Source organism: Mugil cephalus, chromosome 2 (genome assembly GCF_022458985.1).
Source record: "Mugil cephalus isolate CIBA_MC_2020 chromosome 2, CIBA_Mcephalus_1.1, whole genome shotgun sequence".
In the NCBI taxonomy this organism is placed as follows: domain Eukaryota; kingdom Metazoa; phylum Chordata; class Actinopteri; order Mugiliformes; family Mugilidae; genus Mugil; species Mugil cephalus.
The window spans coordinates 24,098,871-24,120,705 of record NC_061771.1 but is presented as its reverse complement, the minus strand read 5'-3'; the positions used below and the strand labels follow the sequence as shown (position 1 = coordinate 24,120,705).

Genomic DNA, 21,835 nt, shown 5'->3' with positions numbered 1-21,835 from the left:
GAGAGGCTCTGTCGCCTTCCTGAGGCCGGCGAAAAAAGGCATCAGGTGACCGGGACACTGCAGTGAGAAAGAGAGTCCCCTTCCGAGGTCAAACTGTTGCTGTTTGAACGGTGGCCACTTGGAAACCTGCTGCTACCTTGAGGGAAAACGCAGTGCGTGTGTGTTTTATGCTCGCGTGTGTGTTTGTGTGTGAGAGGGAGGGAGGGCGAGAGAGAGAGAGGAGAGAGCGAGTTAGACAGACGCAGTAGCAGACGTGCCCACTCCCGTCTCTCTCTCTCTCTCCCTCTCTCTCTTTCTCCCTCTCTCTCACACACACTCACCCTCTCCCCCTGTCACACACTCTCAGGAGCAGCGCTTTGACGCACCACGCAGAGTTGGATTATAGTATTGCGCGCTGGTCTGTCTTTCACCGGGTTTTCTCCCTCACATTAGCTGCGCCCTTGCCACTGACCGGCAGCTGATATAATATCGGAATCAATATCTCTCCTCCACGGTGACCTCTGCTGAGCTTTTGGGAGAACCGAGCGCTGCCGCTGTTTCCTCGCCGGACGCGTGTTGTGAATTAATGACCAAGACAGCCTTTACCTGGAGTGTGCGTATGCACTAAGCGTGTGAATGTGAGTGTGTGCGCGTGTGTGTGTGTGTGTATGCGTGAAAGTGGATTTCTTTGGATCACGTCAAGGATCGAGGTGTTCCTGTGTCCCGACTCCGCGAGCACACATTTATATTCACAGACACGGCACGCACCGGGGGGATTTGGGCACCGCATGCCGCGGACATGTGGAAGTTTGCGCCGCTGTAGCGCAGCCACAGAGCCGGTCCACCGTCTCGCCGACCTCCCCTCTTCATTCCCGGGGAGACCCAACTCCCGGTCCGCAGGCTCCGCGCACTGAACCTCCTCCAACAGGACCCAAATGTAAATTCAGAACGAGATTTTTTATTTTTTATTTTCTCTCAAACACACGTCTGCAAACGGGGACAACGAGAAGAGGAGGACGGCATCCCGTTGCGGGCAGAGTTTGGTGAGCTCCTACGGAGATTTCAGGGCTTTATTTTTTATTTTTTTTTACGCCCTTACATTCTTTCAGTATTTTGTGGGTCTCAAATTGGCCCCCCACTTGCCGCAGTGATGGTGGGAGCTCTGTGTCCCGTTGGCCCCGGCCGCTCTCCGGCTCTCTCTGCGCCGGGGCTGCTGGTGGCTGTTCTGATCCTGGTCCTGTCCAGCGGGGCGGACGGCCAGCCCTGCCCGGCCCAGTGCTCCTGCACCGGGACTACAGTGGACTGTCACGGCCAAGGGCTTCGCAGCGTGCCAAGGAATATACCCCGCAACGCGGAGAGACTGTAAGTACGGAATGGGTGGATTTTTAAAGGCTCGTTAACATTTCGGACTCAGGGAAATCCCTAGAATAGGATGAAGGTTATCTGTTTGTGCGTCACTCACGCGCCGAACAACAAGTGACCTTTCCTCGTTTGCTGTGTTTTTATTAATGACGTTTACCGGGAGGCTTTCTAGGAGTTTAAGAGACGTTTTACCCACCTTTTAGTTATATCAGAGTGAACATATCCCCTTTAATAAATGATATCAGTATCAGCTACAGTTTCATTTGCATATTCAATTCCTTTTTAAACAATATGCTGAGAGATAGAATGGATTTTCCCCCCCCTTGGAGACCACCTCTTAATTGCGCAGAGCTTTATCTTTCAATTAACATGTCAAAACTATACCTTAGGCTCTGTAAACACCTCTAAATCTAACTGATGTAAATTTTGGTTTGTCATTTAAATGTCGAGGGGGGTAAAAAAAAAAAAGACCCTCTACAGACTTCTCATTGCTTGTGTTTACTGTGAGGACGCGTCGCCGCTGATCGCGGAGCTGAAGTTAAGGGCTGCTGTGGTTGTGTTGGTGGTTTCGCACTGTTGCATTAGCACAGCCTCCGTAGACCACATCGGTTTGTCTGGGGACCAGCAAGTTAATCAAAAACGGATTTGGACAAGTGGGCTTGACTTAAACAGACCGTATTTCTTTCTTTTCTCTTTTCTTTTTTTTTTTTTTTTTATCAGACCCCTTGATGAAATTTACATTTGACCGGTCTAGTGCAGCAGCCGCAGCTCTTCTCAGTTTCTCAGATCACAGTCCTGCATTGGCACTCTTTAAGTTTCAGCAAAATCCCTTCGGCTTCGACTTACACACACACCCACGCCCCTTGTTTGATGAAAGCATATTTTTTTTAATGTGCAGGTAATCAATTTTTTGTTTGTTGTTTGTAATGACAAATTCTCTGTGCAGGGATCTGAATGCAAACAACCTCACTAAAATCACCAAGGCGGATTTTGCAGGACTCAGGCATCTGCGAGTCTTGTAAGTGTCCTTTCATTCCTTTTCTCCTGTCTTTTCTCTCCCTCTTTTCTATTTTTTATTTTTTGTAATTGCAAATGGAAAACAGCAGCATTCTCACACATAGCCCTGTCGAGCAGCCCCCCATACCCCACACCCACTCCACCCCCCCCAAACACCACAATACAGAGCATTAACTGTTTCCGATCATGCATCGGAGCCGTCCAGCCCCGGAGCTGCCGCATTCATTCAGCACTGCTGCATCCAGTGGTGGGAAGCGGCGGGTCTCGTCGAGGCAGCATGTGTGTCTCGACAGAATAGCAGTGGCACCTGTTAATGCCGTCGTGTTAATCTGCCAGTGGAAGTGTCAGGAGGGGGCTTATTTTAACCACCGGGCCCCGGGGCCCATGTGCTGGAGTGATTAACGGGGCTGGCGAGGAAGTGATGGAGGGCAAGAAGGGAAAGAGATAGCGGTCATTAGGTGCAGCCGCGGGAGGGAGGAATGCAGCTGCTGGAAGGGAGGGAAGGGTGGAAGGAAAGGGAAGAGGAAAGGAGGGGAGTCAAGTAGGAACAGGTTTGTTACCTGGGATGGATCCACGCTAAGGGGTTCAGTGCACCGACACTGGTGGGGCAGCGTGCTGTGTGTGTGTGTGTGTGTGTGTGTGTGTGTGTGTGTGTGTGTGTGTGTGTGTGTGCGCTATTCAGCTGCAAAAAGTGAATGGCAGGGAATGGCATTGTTGGAATTCCTCCAGAGATTATATCCTTAATTGTGTGTGTGTGTGTGTGCTAGTCCAATCTTCCCTTCAGCTGCTTCCTGTCCACCTACACCCACCTTTAAACCTTCAATGATTTGTCCTTTTATTGACTGGCAAGTAATCAATTAATCATTTGAGGTATTTTTCAAGCGTTTTCAGTCAACAAACTGGATTACTTCCCACTAACCGTGATCTCACTAGTATGTTGTCGTTGTTGCTCGGCTTGGTCAGCACAGTGGCCCGTGATGGAGTTGTGCCAGTGTAAGCGAATGAGTGGTCACAGCCGCGCAGTCGGGTGGAGGGTAAATTGAATGACAGACGAGTCGCTGTCCGGCTGATGGGCTCACTTTTAAAGTCAGTTCTGGGGCCCTATCGACCGGGCTGCTGATTGTCTCCTCTCTCCCTCTGTCGCCGTTTCGACCCTCTATCGCTTTCCATCTGCACCAATCTTGTTTTCTCCATCTCTGCCTCCCCGTCTTCTCGGTTGTCGACCCTTTCGCCCCCCCCCCCCCGCTCCGCTCTCTCTCCTGCTTGTCCCCTTCTCTGTCTTATCTGTGTCCCCATCCGGCCGCCTTTCTCCTTGTCTCTGGCCTCTCATGGTCCCATCGTACAAATCGCTCTGTCAGCTCTCACGCTCTATGTGTCTCTCCTCTCCTCTCTCTCTCTTTCTTTTTTTTCTGTTCCGGTTCTCATAGTCTCACTCTCTCTTCTTGGTGTTTTTTCTCTCAGGCAGTTAATGGAGAACAAAATCACCACAATCGAGAGAGGAGCCTTCCAGGACCTGAAGGAGCTGGAGAGACTGTGAGTAACAGTGCTGCCTTTTTTTATTTTATTTATTTTACTCTCTATTAATATATGTTTCAAGATGCTTGGAAACAAATGCATGAATATGCATAAACCTGCCAAGAAGACAAATGTGTTCGTTTTCATGTAGCGGCATGCACTTCTGAGACACACAGACGAATAATAACAAAGCGTCTCAGTGCGGTATTGGACGACCACGAGCTGCATCTGAGCTCCTTGTCAGAGCTTCTGCAAGTGTGTGGAGCTTTGGTGTTTGGTTCCTCCAAAAAGATATTCCCCCGTTCAGTGTTTTGAGCAGTTCAGTATCTGCCACGTACACAGTTGAAGCATCTCGGTCACAGCCTGCGTCACACGGTCACTTTTGAGCGTGGCAGGTTGTGGTTTGAACTCCTGGTGAATCATTGTCAGAATTGTTTGTGGCTTCCAGTCCAAATCCCAACTTTTGTTTACGACTTCTTGCCTTTTCGTTTCAACGTTTGCAGCGGAAAGAGAGAGAAGTGCACCTTAAATGCTGCCGCTGATTGACTTTAGTCGTCAGCGCTCTAAATCGATCACGTCTCTACACATCTGCAGAACGCAAAACAAGTCCGACCGAAATTTTCCCACCGACACCCGTTCATTTTCCTACTTGTCAGTCCGTTTAGTGCCCTTCCGTGGCTTCTCTATATTTTCTTTATTTAATCCGACGTGCCTATTGTCAACATCTGTGTCCGAGAGTCGCGGGGCTGTGAATGAAGAACAGTCGGAGGTTGTTAGGGCGCCAGCCTGGAATCACTGGTAGTCCGCGTTGAACCCCGGGGCTGTTATGGCATAATTAAGTCTTGGTAGCCTCTGTGTGTGAGGGAACAAGACAGAAGGGGAATGTGAACCCCTGACTGGTGGCATGTCCATTGTGTTGTGTGGACTGTCAGCTTTGCAATAAATCTCGCCGCCGCGAATGCTTTTTTTTTTTAAAGCGAATTTAGTGAGCCGGTGATTCGGCTGTGTGTTCATTGTGCAGGGCTGCAGCGTGTGTGTGTGTGTGTGTGTGTGTGTCCAGTTGCGCTCTGTTATACTGGCACTAACTGAAGTTATAAGATCACGGAAACAGCACCGGTTGAATTTCCACCTCGTGAAAGCGTGCATCATGACCGTCGTTAAGAGTGGTGGATTTATTGGAGGACACTAGTATTTGGCTGAATTATTTTTAGCCGCGTAAACTGGGAACAATATACAGTGTGTGTGTGTGTGTGTTGTGGCCTGACCCACAGCCCTGCTGGAATGCAGCAGACTGTAACCAAGTGTGAGGAGGCTTAGCGACAAGCTTTTAATTAAAGGCACACAAAAGTCCTCTCTGCTTACAACAACAGACGCACCTGCACATACGCATGTAAATATCCACCTGCCCCCACAAACACAGTCACACGAAATCGACTTTTCGATCGGTGTTTTGGGTAAATTCTCGTTGGGACGAAAAAGATAAAACGCCGCGACCTCTCGTCTCGACTCCGTCGTGCCTGTTTGTTTTCTCTCCGGTCTCCGCCGCACTGTAAATGCTCTTTGTTGACAGAGAGAGAGAGGAGCTCTGTGGACCACTATGGGGACTCTGCTAGTGTTTCTCATGCAACCGACGCTGGGCTCTGCTCAGCCAAGCAGTTCTGGGAATTCCTACCCTGAGCTATAGACAAAGAGGGCCAAATTTAACTGTGCATGGTCTGGATTTAACAGCGAACCTTGATAGTTATTAAGTTCGCTACGGAGACGGGGCACAGGCTCATAAATGCCCTCTCTCACGCATGCACATGAGCAAAACAGACCTCAGCGCATACCCCCTTCCAGCAGCCTGCAAACGGCAGCAGCGGATGAAGTCTGCTGTCGTCAAGTGATGCACGCCGGCCGCCGTCTCTATTGTCTCTGACGGCAACAAACACTCTTTGACGGCATCTAACTTTCTGACACAACACGACCGTCTCCTGTTGTTGTCCCCCCGCCCCCCCGAGAGTGTTCGACTGTAATTTAGCGTCTCTGGCGTGGCATGTTCACAAACACAAAGATAGAGTCAGTCACCAATGCCCCCCCACAGCTGCCAGACAAAGACACGTCTCTGGAGTCTGGAGTTTGGGGGGTGGGGGGTGGGGGGGGTCGTTTCAAAGGCCTCCGTCCTCTTGGGGGCTGGAGGGGACCTGCTGGGCACCGCTGCCCACAGGAGAGGGCCCTAAGCTGGGCTGACGGATCCACAGTGACTGCCCCCCACAGGGGTGGAAAACGGTTCCCCCTTCTCATGCTTTTTTTTTTTTTTTTTTTTTTTTTTTTTGCGACAGGCCCTGCAGGGCCGGGCAGGACCAGGTCAGGTGTGGGGCAGTAGCCTGGGGTGTGGGGGGGTGGGGGGGGGGGGGGGTATGGAGGAGGGGGTAGGTGGATGAAGGAGGTGTGCAGGAGACAGGCATGTCACAACACAAAAAACGCGGACACACCGACACATGCATGCCTATAGATACACTCATGCGCATTCGCTTACGCAAGGTTGCTCCGTCACTACCGGTTTTATCTTGATTTCGTGCAGCCCCCCCCTGCCCCACTCCCCTCCCAAACCCACTCACGCCTTCTGTCTTTCTTTGATTCATTCTTTCACCGTCCTCATGTTTTTGGCCCATACTCACCCATCTAGTTGTCGTCCCCCCCCCCTCCTATTGTCCTGTGAACGCAGGAATGTGGTGCATTCTTCATTCTCACCCTGTGGGTGCAGAACTGGAAAACGAGAGGAGTTCCTGATCCTCTTATCTTCCCCTCACATTTGACTGGTTTATAGCCTCCATCCAATTCAAAGCGGGAGACACTGAAGAAGAAGATATCAGCAACAGACATGCAGGGGGAATAAAACAGTAATTACAGGTGCTGCAACAAAGGTTTCGGAGAACAGCAGCCTGATAAAGCCTCAGATAATGAGCCTGTAAGTGAGTGATCACATTATCAAAGGTGCATTTTAACAGAGAGGGACGATAAATCAGTGATCGGTTTGACTGCCCATCAGCAGCTATAATCAACTAGATAACGAAAGCCTCAGCGATCGTGTTGTAACGTGCGGACAATCGGAGGAGGCGCAAGAAAATTATGGTGATGATCCCAGGCAGCGGGGTATGGATTTCAAGGAAGAGCCTGGGATTAGCGGGAAAATGATTAGCTCCAAAGCCCGTGAGTGATAACATTGTTCTCATTGATCATTTTAGAGCAAAGTTTCACATTTTCTTTCTTTTTTTTTTTTTTTTTTTTTTTTACTGAGCAGCAGAGCTTGAAATTATCTGCACCGTGAAGACACAAAGCCATTTTCTCTACAGCGGCTCTGTCTGAGGAGTCATCTGAGACAGATTTTCCCCGAGTCCCAGCCGCAGTCAGCATCGGTTATATTTGTTGGTAAACACGAGTTCATGCGAAGTTTAGCGGGGGGGAAAAGCTCTTCAACGGTGCTGAGTACGGACGATTTTTATTTTCGTTGACAGCGCAGGAATTTGCTGGCCAGGTGATGAGGCTGGAGTTGTGTATATGTGCGTATTTTAAGGCGGCGGCGGTACCTTTCGTTAGCCTTTAAATAACAGATCAGATCGGGGACTGTAAATCTCGGGCGGATGATGGATCTTGGCTCACTTCTCGTGCACTAGCTGTGAACCAAACGCATGAACTGTTGAACCAGATGAACACACACACATGCACGCACGCTGGTCAGTTTGAAGTGGTTTTGAGCGAAGACAGTTTCTCCGGGTCACGGAGGGCTCACTGTGGTGTGTTTTAAAGGTTGTCGGAACAATGTGTGCAGCGCTGTTGGAGTAATAATTGGTTTCTGAGGTGTTTTGTTTCGGCTCGTTCCAGCCCCGGGTCTGCGAGCCTTTTCACCACTTCACAACGGGTCTGATGTGTCGGCTTCCTCGCTTTCATATCTCTGCGACCATTCATGCGTGCACGTGCGAAGTTTTGGCAGACTGCGCATGCGAGAATGCGCGTGTGTTTACTGTGCGGTCTGTGGCCCTCGAGCATCTGTTTACGACTGCAGGGATTATCGCCGCGCTGCAGTGTGACATTAGCTTGTTGGACCGACTCTCGCACCTCACTGCTGCCTACTCAGCTCTCATTTACTTCCTGCCAGACTTAAGATTAATGAGAAATGACCGTGGAGGAGCTCCGATGCCGATTACAGTGCGGTGCGCATGAAATAAAAGGATGCATTCCTAGGTCACGCAGAATACTATTAAAAAATACTAATTAAAAAACACTAATGACCGCAGACGGCTACATCATTGGAGACAGAGGCAGTAATCGAAGATGGGCAATTATGTGCAAAAGCAAATGTTTTACAGTGAATCGTTTTAGCGGTCGAGCTCGCCTCGCTGGTGACTGGGAGCACCACTGAAGGCTCAGAGAAACCACAGAAGCACTCACAGTGCGATAACTCACAGTGCATGTGCACTGAACTGAGTGGAAGGGTTTGAATCGACGACGCCACGGAGCCGACCGCAGTGTCACCAGAAGTGGCGCAAACCGAACAGTGGATGTCATCACTCAGCTCAGGATGAAACCGTCTGGCCTAGAGCGAATCCTTCAACTTAATTTCCTCCTCCTCCTCCTCCTCCTAATGCACAACAATTAACTCATTCATTCTCCAAAAACAATAACGGCCACAATGATTTGCATATTTTTTCCCCCCGCGGCTCATGTTATGCTCGATTGTTGCGTAAACACGCGGCTGTGTGGCAACTGTCGAGGCAAGTTCAGCTTACGTAGCTTTGCTGGAGAACACGCTGGCTAACTCTACAGTGGACGTCTTTCCCAGCAATCAGCAGATTAATGAGTAATCGAAACGCATCTTTAGTTTTGGCCTTCGTCGCTGTCGAGGGGCCACCTCATCGTGTTTGGAGCTTCTCGTCACCAGCTGTTTAATTTGAAAATCACAAACTGTGTCATTTTGGAGCTTAAGATGGAATATTCATGCTCTTTATCTACCGGAGTAGTTAAAAAAAATAATTAAAAACAGTGGCCGATGACCAATTTTAATTTGAAAATAGCCGCCAAGCGTTAGTAAAAGAAAGGCAGTGTCTCACTTTGAATACGGGCCGTGGTAATTAACGCGATAATCAGACTATGACTTCATTTGTCAAAGCAAATCCATCAGAAACTCGATGCATCAGTCTGGATTTGATCCCTGTGTCTTTGCTTCATTTTCCGAGTCTCCTAGTCTGACAGCATCGCATCTATTTTGAGAGAATGAGCTCATGCCACCTCTCTGGCGTCCCCCCCCCCTCCTCCTCTCCCCCCACCTCCCCACCTCCAGCTCCGGTCCGTGCGCTCTCCCGGGGGACGTCTAGCCCCCGCTAACGGGCGCTCGTGGCTGGGCAGGACCTGCAGGGGGAGTGGGCCTCTCCGCGGGACCATGTGGGGCTCTTAGCAGCCGGAGCCGGCGCTAACGGAAGAGGAGTGAATAATTCAGAAACATCGTTTCTGCGGGACGTTAAATATTTAAGTGGCCTCTGATGTAACGGGTGGCGAGGCGAGGGGGGGGCGTGTGTGCATGCTCGTGTATTTGTGCACCGGCGTGAGGAAGATGGACACAGAAGGGGTGACGTTATTTAAGGAGAGTCCACAGCGGCTTTTAGAGAAGAGAGGTGAAAGAAGAGAAGAGGGCTGAGAGGAAAAAGTCGATGGGAGAATTAAGTTTGGTCCGGAGCCTGTGTTTTGTTTGAGGAAAAAACCTCCATATGACGTCACGCGAAACTGTTAATCGTGGATGCGACTCTCGCGTCGGCTCAAAGTTTCTGTTTCCTCTCGTTTTCTCTTCTCTTCATTCGTCTCCAGCAGCAGCAGCAGCCGGCGCAGCATCCGTCACCGGCTCTGTCAACGTGTTTCTGTGTGTGTGTGTGTGTGTGTGTGTGTCAGGGTTAAACTGTTTCAGCAGCCTGTCGCTCATTGTGTCACTCTGTTGCCTGACTCTCCTCTGACTCACACTATGGCACAAACACACACACACCACAGAACATACACCAGCACACAAACCTCTTCACTCCACTCAACCAGGGTTAAATGATTGCACCCAGATTATTAAACTCACCCGAGTTGTCTCAACTGCTCTGTGTGTGCGTTTGTGTGTGTGTGTGTGTGTGTGTGTGTGTGTGTGTGTGTGTGATGATGGGTTGTTGTGAGTTCTTCCCCTGTGAGGGCCTTGTTTACTCAGTGGGGTCCTTTTCACACATTCAGTAGCCCGGCCAGACTGCCTGTTTGTTTTTCCCACATCGTCTCCTCTCCTCCTTCTTTGTAATAAAAATGCCCCCCCCCCCAACACCCCCAACCACCAACCCCCACCTCCTCGCCTCCCCCCCTTCATCCGAACCCCATCCCTCGTCTTCCTCCCCCTGCATTCCCTTCGCCCTTCTCGAGTTCACTGTTTGTCTGGCGGCCATGTTGTACCCCTTAAATCACGGATAACCTTTTTTTTTTTTCTTCCGAATATCAATGAACATTTGTGTATATGTTTGACAAAAAAAAAAATAATAATAAATGACTCCATCCATGTTCTCATTCTATTATATTCTGCCTCAGACTACATTCAAGTCGCCTCACAATCAAAGCAGTATCCCCTAATTTGATGTGATGATCAGGACACGTGTTTGTGTTTTATTTTTTTATCTTTTTTTTTTTTTTACAGGCGCCTGAATCGGAATAATCTGGCCGTGTTTCCCGAGCTGCTTTTCCTGGGAACGACGAAGCTTTACAGACTGTAAGTCGTGTTTATGTTTTTCTCTTCCTGCCCATCGCTCAGCGCCGCTGCATTGTTTAACCGAGACATTATACAGTTACTCATAGGGTTTTGTTTAACAAGAGCGGCGAAAAGAAAGTGTTGCATGTAACGGTGCGTTTGTTTGCTCACTGACTGTGACTCAAAGTGACGTGGAGAAGTTTGTTATAGACATTGAGGCAAAGTTAAAAAAAAAAAAAAAGCTAGTTTTCTGTGTGACAGTCTTGGTCTTTGACTTGGACAAAGAGACCAGATTGTACATGGTCCTCTCCATAGAAGCCAGTTCAGTAGCTAATGGAGATTAGCACTCCAACAGCTGCTGCCCACTGGGAGAGAGGTGTGCGTGTGCATGTGTGTGCGTGTGTGCGAGGATGGAGAAGAGAAAGCGACCATGACAGACCGAATGGGAGGCGATTCGAAATGTCAAAACCCGGTCCACTTCTGAAGTTACGTTTTGTGTTTCACAGGCAGAAAATAGTTTTAGTTACAGAGCGTAAATGTTCCAGTTTGAATTCAAACCAGCAAACCGCTGTTTGTTGTCGCCTAGCGCCTTCCACCCCTCACTCAGAAACCAGTCATCTGTAGTGTAAACTGAGCCCTGGATTTCCAGTCCTGCAGGGCTGGGCTGCGACGCTGCTGAAACTGTGGGAACTAACTTCCCGTCACGGTCATTTGTGGTTTCGGGGAATAATTATGGTTGCTTATATTTATATGTGCGGCTAAATATATTTATCTAAAACAATATTGAAATGCTCAGATGATTCACAGAGTGTGTGAAAGTTGTTTATGTTCTGCGGCCGCCGCAGTGGTTGGCTGGGCTTGACCTGTCGTGTCTAGGGGTGTGTGTCTGCTTGTGCGTCTGCGTCTCTGCGGGTGTGTGTGTGTCTGTGTGTGTGTGTGTGATTCTCAAGGCCAAGAGTTGGCATTTTGCTCAGCGTGTGGGCCGAGGTAAAAATACAACTCAGATATATTGCTCTCTGCTCAGCTTGTCACAGACATGCTGCTTTAGCGTGTGTGTTGGTGCGTTAGCCTCATATCTGCAGGTGTTTGTGTGTTTAGCAGAGTGTCATTTGTCGGCCGCACGTCCTCACTTGAACAAGCACGGCTCGTTCAACACAACAACTTCAAAGAAAGCTAATCTCGACTTGAATGGAAAGAAGCAAGATTTAGAAACTTGCAGCCGATGAGCTGATTTGTCAGATGTATGGAAGTCATTCAGCATAAATGACAGACACAGAGTCTGGGCCAATAGTAGTTAAAGATGTTTGGAGAATATTAAATCTTCCGTGTGTGTCTAAAAGCCCCTGGTTTATTATATTTTTATTTTTAGATATAACAACAAGAAGCCCATGAGAACCTCTGTAGTGGAATCTTGTTGAGTCTTATGCTGAGGGCAGTAGGTATGTGCTAACTGGACCAACTCAAGTTCTTGCGACAGTACAGCTATAAATGAACACTTGCTCAACCTGCTATTATGAAAATGATGTTTTCAGTTTTTTTTGGGGCTTGGAAAAAATCCGCGTATACGTGTGTGTGTGTGTGTACGTGAGTGCTTACTGAATGTGTTAAAGCTTTGCTCTGGAAAGTGGTTTGGGGCTTTGGAAGCTGGTCTGAGGTCAGGTGTGAAAAACACCTTTGAACTCCAAATACACTTTGGGAACGATGTCCGGCTGAAGTATGTGTAACTGCATATTTTTGACACGCAGTAACTTGACACTGGACGCTGTTGTTGTCCCGTGTGTTGATAGGGTTTATCCTATAACACTGCAGGGTTTATGTTAGAGAATGGTCGCCGCCATCTTTGTCAATGAATCAAGTCTTTTTTTCAGCATTAATAAGAACATGACTTAGCTTAGTTTACGTCTTTAAGCATGTTTACATTAAATCATGCACGAAGACAGTGATAAAAAACGCCAATATGTTAAATTATCGGTATATCACTCCATGAAAAGTCAGGGGGGGTCACTGGCTGTCTGTATGGATGTCTGCACCTAAATGTGTAGCCACCGATCGAGGGCTGCACATATTGAGATAATTCACAAAATGAGGACGTTCTGAGCGGGTTCTTATAGAAGAATTAAGACCAAAGATGTCAGAGGCCAGCTGTAAAGACCTTAAAATGTTACGTCAATCCATGTACTGGCTGGGGATATGTCTCACTTGCAGACAAACTGACACACGTACAGGAACATCCGTGGAATCTTTCCACATTACACATTCTGTGTTTTTTCATTTTACTCATTATGTTGATTAAAACAGACCTGTGTGGTATTGTATTTCCTAAAAGTACTTTTCAGTGACAGTGGAGCTGTTTGTTTAGCACGCATGAAATCGAAAGGGAATATAGTGTCCAAACGTAAATAAGAACAACAAATCCTCCCCAACCCACTTTATCATTCTCGTTTAAAAACACCTGCGTCTGCATCGTCCCTTCACCACCCACGTCACACACATTTGCGGCAGATTTTTCTCAACGCCCAGGGGCCCAAACTCTGATAGGTTACATAGACACACATCTGGAGGCGCCATGTGTTGGGCACATCCCCTCCAAAAAAAACCTCTCCCTCTGTTCATTTCTGCCACACAAACACACACATGCCCAGCCCCCCTTGGTTCCGCCTGCCCCATTGTTGATTTGCTGTACCCTCAGCGCAGAAATGCCGAGGACCACAGCTGTGAGTGTTTGTTGCAAGGAAGAGAAGAGAGCGACTAGACAGTTTGAACAGCCGACCAAACAGAGCCAGTTCATTAGAGGGACTCTGTAAAATGAGACGAGCTAGTAAACCGCTCACTGCACTGGACGCTGACCAAAAGTCACCTGAGCCAAAGGGATTCGAGACCAGAACACACACACACACGCTTGTGCTCATCTCCATGTTCTGATGTTGTTCAAACGATAAACTGTGCTATCGAAATCTGTTAACAAAGATACACAAATTATGCACCACACATAGAGTAAATTAATTCTAAATAACTAAATATGCATAATAGTGCGGTATATCTTTTTAGTACTCCTGGACAATTGCTGTCCATCGCTATGCAGATGATGCAGATGTTTATTTAACTTAGTTGTATCATCTAATTATTGTGAACCTCTACACTCAGTCAGTTTCCTAAAGTGAATAAGGAGAAAATAAAATCATTCTGTTGTAAGAAGTTTAAAATTTAGATGATTAAAGACCTCATGTCTCCTCTTCTGTGTCTTTAGTTGGTTAGATTTAAAAGGTGGCGGTAAGATGCGGATCACTAGATTTTTGCTACACAGGTCAACGCAATTTACTTATTTTAAGGGTACATTTTATTTGTTCATTTTTAAATCAGTCAGTAATGACACAGTTTGTGTGTGTTCATTGTTGTCCATGGGTTTTCACAAGTGTGAGATTTCATAACGTCTGTGCAGCTGGTTTTAATGCATTTTGTGAACAACACACAGCCTTTTGTGCTTTGCAAGAGGTGCACACAGATACAATACCTGGTCTCCCGTCTCTTCTGCCAGCTCGCTCTCTGTCTCTCTGTCTGCACTGGACAGAAATCAGTAGTTAGATGAAAGAGGGAGAGATGAAAGAGAGGTTGATGAAGGGATGGGGGTGATGGGAGGATGAGAGAATGGGTCACTGCTTCCACGGTGGAAAAGTGTGGTTATGCCTGAGTGTGAGGCCAGATTGATGTTAGAGAGAGTGTTTGTGTGTGTGTGTGTGTGTGTGTGTGTGCGAAAGTGCAAAGAGAGAGGGGTGAGAAATGAAGCGAGATAAGACAAGTTTCCCTCTAAATGTATGACCCTGTTGTGAGCATTAGGACTTGGGAAATGAGGTAAACAACTTATGGCCCTAATTTTTCATGAAAGCCTTTCAGAGGAAGAGGTCACAAAGACTACTACCAGTATGGAAGTATGAGATTTGGTTCATGCAGTCACTGAGGAAAGTCTTTCTCATTTTGCAGAATACAAACAGTTTGTGCATTAGAGAACGTGCAGTATGGAAACTTCAATTAGTGCAAACAGAAGCAGCCATCTATAAATGCATTTTAACGAACCTAACAAAAATAGACATTTTTTACGTGCATACATTGTATGTACTTGACAACTGGTATTTAAGTTGCAATTCGTTTGTCCCACCGGAAATTTCATTTATGCAAATCTAATTTGCAAATCTTTATATATGTATATATATATAGATTTGTCTGCTGTAATTTAGTAAATAATGCAAAAAACATGACTCGTTTTGAGAGAAGAGAAGACACAGAAAGTGTCTGTGGGGGCGAGAAAGAGAAGAAGAGAAGCTCACGGTGACGTCTGCTGCACCTCAATTCTTCATCGTCTCTCCTTTGAGAAGCAGAGTCAACATGGCCGCATTGATTGAGAGGTGGAAAATGAGTGAACTTCAGGTCTCACACACACACATTAAATCAGAGTCAAAGTGGGGTTTGAATTAATGAGATGATGAGGCTACGTTTTGTGTGTGCGTGTATGTGTGCGTGTGTGTGTGTGTGTGTGTGTGTTTATGTGTGTGTAATAGTCTCTAATCCTCTGCTAAACGGTGCCCTGATGAGGCTTTACCAGGCGGCATTGTTGCTTAGCAGCCTTGAAGGTTGTGGCTTTGTCTTCTGTGAGAGCTTAACCCAGCTGCACACACACACACACACACACACACACACACACACACACACACACACATAGACTCTCCCACACGAACACACACTCCCACCACCTCGGCCGAGGCGACAGGCTCGGCGCGACGGTCGCACAAGAGCGCAGGCGTCTTTCAGGAGACGTGGGCTTTCCCAGCTTGTCGATTGTTAACTGACAGAAAAAAGAAAAAAGGAAGAGAGAGGTCAGAGCGAGAGAAAACGAAAATTTCTCGAGGCAAATGATGTTTTTTTAATTAAGACAGAGCGCGTCGGGCGTCTTAGTCGCCACAGTGACGACGACCTCTGGTCCCAGCCGGGGTCAAAGGTGAAGAATGTTCCAGTCAGGAGATCTAAGCAGGAGGTGATTTATAGGAGCGGGGAGGAGGAAGTCTCCTTCGACTCATTAACAACAATCATGACAAATTAAATTTACTCACGAAGAGTCCCAGCTGTTTAATCCAAGGGTTTTTAACGTGTTTTGACCTGTGGCTGTCTTTGGGGTCAGCATGCAGTAATTTACTAAATACTTTTAATTAAAAGGAAGAAATTCATAATATTTAAAGGATAATTAGTCATGATGCTGTCAAACATGTGGCCTGCCAGAGGGTCCAATCTGGTCCGTGGGATGAATTTGCAAAGTGAAAAAATTACATTGACATTAACTGCAAAATTTTCCAATAAAAGTAACTACTTTTCCTACGTTTCACACAATTTTAGTAAGAGCTGTGGACATAACACAACATTGAGACATACAGAAATTGCACTTCTTTTTCTTAAGAAACACGGTTGTTCATAAAAGATTTTGTAATAGTGCAGTTCATTAAATGTGAACACTTTCATAATGTACTTCTTTGTGCTAAAACAAAGGGAAACATTTGAAGTTGTCATTATTTGAAGGTCTGGCCCCTTGAGATCATATTGTTCTGTACGTGGCCCCTGAACTAACAAGAGTTTGACACCCCTGCTCTACAGCATAGGTCTCCAAAAGGAGGTTTGCAACCCCTAAGGGGTCCGCGGAGGCACTGCAGGGGGGTCGCAAAATCTTTGGTTGATTGGACATTTTTATATATATTTTTTTTTCTTAAACTTCACCCCACAAATATAAGTTTCTTTAAATACACATTAACTTGAATCCAACACATTTTTATTAAAGGGATAGGGGATAGCTTTATTGAATGTAAAATGATAATAATGATGTATATTTATAAACAGCAGCAGGCCAAGTTTAATATAGAACACATATAGTAGGTAGGGGATCCCTGGTCCTTGGCCTGAAAACCATTGAAGACCCCTGCTCTACAGTATATGTATTATTCACTTGCCTTCAAAAAGATCTGTATCTGTCGGTAGCCGGGTCATTTGCATTTGTGTTTTGCACGTACAGAATGCAAATATCTGACATTGAAGGAAATGAAGTTAAGCCTCTGCGGCCCGAGGCCCTTGTAGACGGGCCCCCTCCTTCCCTCCCTGCCCCCTCTTTCCAACACAGACGCACACTGAAACAAACACATCGCTTTACCATTCAGCAATATTTCCTGCCCCCTCCTGTTTCTCTGAATGCACTTTTTAACAGATATCAAAACTCTCGCACACAAGGGCTCCGACAAACACACACGCGAGAAAGAAAACAGCTCCTTTCATATCCTCTCAGCGTAGACAAAGACATAATTGCGTAAGAAATGTTTTCATCGGGACTCTTAGATCGCACACACACATACATACATGTATATCTCACCCAGCCACATAAGAAAAGCTTTATTTTTAAATTGCGCGGCCCGAGTTTGTGTTTTCAGATATTTCCGTGTCATCCGTACACACACACACAAACACACACGGTGAATCACCTTCAGTGCGAAACCACCAGCGCCGAGGTGTTGAGTGTCAGTGACTCACCCTCTTGCCATCGTACGAATCACATGACCGCCTATCTGAATTGCTCAAGGCCACTCATTCCTAAGAAGTGATTTGGTCCATTCAGATCCCAGCACAATGCTGTAATTCATTCTCCAGCGTTTCGGAGAGGGCTTGCCAAAGCTCAACCGGCATTATTAGGGGAGCGCAAGCACAAAAGATTATGTTATAAGGACAGAATGTAGATATGAAAAGATATGAAAACGCCCTGCTTGACTTTTACCACGGCTAGATCGGACTTGTTCCTGAATGGATGTGTGTGTGTGTGTGTGGGCGCTCACATGCGCGGACTGTAGTCAGTTGTGTTGTGTGCAGCTCTGGTGTTAAGAACTTTGTTTTGTCTTCAGTTATAACATTACGCTAAACACCGCGAGACTGCCCAGACCGAACGCTTGCGTGTGCAGTTGGGTTCACCTCTAACAGAGTCTAACACAAGTTGTGAAACAACTCCACAGTCATTCTTGAGGTTGCACTCAGATGTATGACTCCATTTATTACGAGAAACCACAGTCCATCCTCCCCTAACAAAGACAAAAATATCACAGCTGTGTTTTGACAAACGTGGATTGTGCATGACACAACAACAATAAATCATAAGGCTTTTAGACAAGGGAAGACGACAGGCTGGTTTTATCGTCTGCAATCAGAAAGTTATTATCAGAAATATGAATCTCGCCTTTAGAGGCGTCCTGTCATAAGCAGCATGTACCTAATATTTAAGATTTATGATTTTCAGATGACTACAATCCTTTGTGCAGTGTGGATGTGCGTCGATCAGCCACAACATTAAAAACACTGACTGTCATTGACAATCTTGAGACAATTTAAATGTTCTACTGGGAAACTTTTGGACCATTTGGACCTGGCATTCATGTGGATGTGACTTTAATAACACAAAAAAACAGCACGTCTCCAAATTCACTAGATCCCAAACTGATCCAGTATCTGTGGCCCCTCCCCTCAACCCATAAGACCCAGACACCACAGGACACCTTCAGAAGACCCATGTCCATTCCCTGATGAGCCACAAAGGAGACGTGCACAATATTAGGAAGGTGGTCATACTGATATTCTTCATCTGTGTTCGTTAAAACATCTGAAGTATCTCTTGTTTAATCTTCGTGCGTATGTTTGCGCGCTGCATGCGGCTCCATTAATCACCTGTCGCCCAGAGTGTACGAGTGTCAGGGTTCAGAGCTCCGGGGTGAAAGTTCGGGGGGAGCGTCAGCGCGAACCGATGAGATCTCCAGGATAATGGACACGCCAGCAGTGATGGCACCGCTCTGCCCATCAAATCACACGAGGAGCGAGAGTCACGCTTGGAAAAACAGACGGGGAGACGAGGAGGAGGAGGAGGAGGGGTGGATACAGACAGAATGAATGAAGGGTATTTAAAGGAAAGATTAGAGATGTGTTTGCTCTCTTAAATGGTGCGGAAAAAAAAGAGCGGGGAGGAATTTGCCGAGGTGAAGAGAGAAGCGACTTCTTTATTGTGTGAGGAGAGAGAAGAAAAAAAAAATAAAAAAAAAATTCAAAGCAGGGATAGAAAAGCGAGGGGCAGAGGGAAGCAAAGAAAGGAGGAGAGCTGAGGGGAGAGTCGTGTGGAAAGCAGAGAAGAGAGAGGTATGTCAGTACTTACTGTAGATGGCAGGTAGCCTGAAGCCTGGAGCCAGCAAGTCTGTCAGAGAGAAGTGCTCAGGTGTGTGTGTGTGTGTAACCTGAGTGTGGATTATTGGAAGGGGGTTACATACCTACCCAACGCCAGGAAGAGCTTACCTGGAAGCAGGTAGTTACAATATCAGCGTGTGTGTGTGAATCCATATGTGTGCGTGTGAGGTCTTCGGGATCATCAAAGCGTTTCCTCACCTCAGCTTGTGTATCATTAGTGGTCACCGTGTGGGGTAATACCCCCCAACAGCACAGCACCCTCCTCCTCATTCCCTTAATAATACGAAGTAAACACTGCTGCAGGATGTGTCTTCTTCTTCTTCTTCTTTCTCCCTCCCTCCCTTCGTTCATTCTCTCTGGGGTATCTGCACGTATGGATCCAGGCTCCGTATTGATGGATGAGTTGTCCGGGCTTGTGAATTATGGGAGGGATTATGGAGTAATCAGGACAATTCATCATACAACCCTCCTCTAGTCGCCCCAATCAAACAAACAGCTACTCAGCAATATTGACCCCTGCTTCTTGCTGTGTGCGTCCATGCCGGGGTTGTGCTGTATAGGTTTTGTGTAAGGTCCATAAGGCCGGGTGTTGATATTCTTAGCGTCGCTCAAATCTCATTTCATGGCTAACGTGGACTTTAGGGCTAAATAAACAGCTTTAAGTGACAAAAATTATCCTTTGTCGTTATTGTTTTGGACTTTAACGCTGAAGCCCGGATGTGATCTGACAGACTGTGGCAAACGACCCACCGGCGGTCAGCAGGTGGCGCTTAATTATGATTAATGGTCAGCGACGGACGTTCTGCCAGCTTTTCGTCGGAAAAACTCACGGCGGAATCGCGGAAAATAAGCCGGAGCGACACTCGCCGAGTCTCTCCTGTCAGACGGGAGGCAGGAAGAGTTCAGTTCGTGTCAATCAGTCAGCAGACCTAACATGGCTGTCTTTCTCTGCTCTGGGTGCCTCCCTCCCTCCCCCTCTCCCTCCCTCCCCTACACTCTAATCCTCCATCTTGGCTCCGTGTCAAGACGCCTTGTCCAGTTGCACAATATCCCCCCTCCGGGGCAGGCAACTGCATCCCCTCTCCGGCTCCATTAGTGCCACTCCACTGGCATAGCCGGCATTCTCCGGTGGGACCGTCATCGCTGGCCACTCTATTGGCAACCCTGTCACTCTCAAAGCACCACAAAAGAAAAACCTCACCCCTCCCTCCCCTCACTCCCTCTCCTGCTCACTTTTTTTTTTTTTTGCACCCCCATTTTCTTCCCCTCCTCGTCTCCCTCTCTCCCCTTTCTGCCATTATCTTCCCTTTCTCTTTCCAGCACCTTTCTCTTAATTCCTTTCCCTCTTGAACTCCTTCTCGCCCCCCCTCCTCCCCCCCTCCTTCTTTCTCTCCCCGAGTCCACACACTGCTTCTGGAGAGGCTTATGCAAGACCCTCATCCATGGTAATGATGCGGGAGAAACCAAGAGAGGAAACCGGGAGCTGACCAGCGATTGCTCCCAGAGATGTTGCTCGCAAGTTTAGAGCCTCTCGCATTATTTCACCCGAGAGCTGAGTGTGTTTTGAAGTGACCACGGCGACCCGGGCTCATTAAAACGCACTATGTTTACATAATGCGAGGGCCCGGGCCAGAGCTAGACTCGCAAACCACATCCAGTCGCCGCCGCCGTCGCCTCAGGGACAATTCGGATGCTTTTGAAAAATCAGGTGCCACGTTGCGGAACAATCCGAACGCGGACACGTTTTGCACGGTAAAAAAGGGGAAACCGCTGCGTCGGCACAGGACGCGAAACACAAAAGAGCTGCCCGAAGATTGACGTGAGAAACGGAGGGAAAATGAGAGAAAGTGTGACCCTGCAGCTTTGTAGCTGGAGGCTGATGATAGATCAGCAGGTCTGTAATCACAGGTTGCTACTCGAACTGCGCGTGTGTGTGTGTGTGTGCGGTGTGTGCGCCCAAGTGTACACTCAAGTATGTGTCTTTGCTAGTGTCTAATGACAGGTTCCAACCCTGATGTGTCATTATCCAATTACAGTTTTCTCTCATCTCTACGGTAACACCATGCCCCCCCTCCCTCCACCACTCCCCTCCCCGTAATTGGACGGCTGCTCAAAGGAACTCTGACCTCTCAGCAAGTGTCAAGCAGGAGAAAACGCTCGCGCACACACACACACAGACACACACACACGAGATGCCAGGAAGATTGGGTAATGCAGGATAAAACAGATGCTATGTGAAAGAGTGATCTGATAAACTATGCAAAGACAAGTTAGGACTCTGATCACTTCACATCACCCCTTCCTCCGCGCACGTATCCTCTTTTTTTTTCTTTTCTTTTCTCCTCCATCCGTCTGTTTCTCTCCGCACTAACAATAACTGGAGCTCATGTGCTTCCTCTCTTCACACTCTTTTCTTTTCTTTTCTTTTTTTTTCGTCTCCTGTCTTTCCCTCAGTCTCGCTCTCTTGCAGGCGCGTTGTGTCTAAATGGGCCTAAATGGGCCGAGTCGAAAAAGTGCTTCTGTGGTTTATGGTTGTCCCGAAGCTCCCTCTCTCTCTCCTCCTCGCTCCCTTTCTTGCTTCTTCACTTTTTCACCAAAAAATAAATAAAAAAACACGCAGCATTTTTTTTTCTTCTCCGCCCTCAGCGCCCCTTTTAAATATTTCACACGGTTAGAAGGCTTCACACCCAACTCCCGTCCTTCTGCGGATTTTCGCCCGTTGCTAAACTTTCAAAGCGATTGCAACGGAGGGTATGAGCGTGACGTCACGACCAGCTGGAGTCTCCGTGGAGACGGCCGCTGAGTGGCACGAAAAAAAGTGACGGTTGAGCGCGGAGATTAGCGGCATTAGTTTGAATCAATTCGCTATCAATCCTCGTCACACTTTTAACGCCCTGTCGGATGCTACAGTGTTATTTGGCTAACGTTACTTCTCAGTAAAGCTCTTAGCGTTAGCATCTTTTATTTAGCTACATTTAT

General features: G+C 47.3%; 1 protein-coding gene across 15 annotated transcripts in view; it reads left to right on the top strand.

The window, feature by feature from the left end:
• Window positions 1-301: 301 nt before the first annotated feature.
• Window positions 302-21,835, top strand: part of slit2 (slit homolog 2 (Drosophila)) — an 84,692-nt gene continuing 63,158 nt past the window's right edge. For 5 of the 15 annotated variants that reach the window (XM_047578480.1, XM_047578484.1, XM_047578481.1 and 2 more), the window contains exons 1-4: window positions 305-1,341; window positions 2,288-2,359; window positions 3,820-3,891; window positions 10,562-10,633. In XM_047578480.1, the coding sequence (XP_047434436.1) occupies window positions 1,130-1,341; window positions 2,288-2,359; window positions 3,820-3,891; window positions 10,562-10,633 (428 nt within the window). In that variant the 5' untranslated portion in view covers window positions 305-1,129. Of the gene's footprint in view, window positions 1,342-2,287; window positions 2,360-3,819; window positions 3,892-10,561; window positions 10,634-21,835 lie in introns of all 15 variants that reach the window. The other 10 variants (XM_047578486.1, XM_047578487.1, XM_047578485.1 and 7 more) reach the window with 5 other exon arrangements.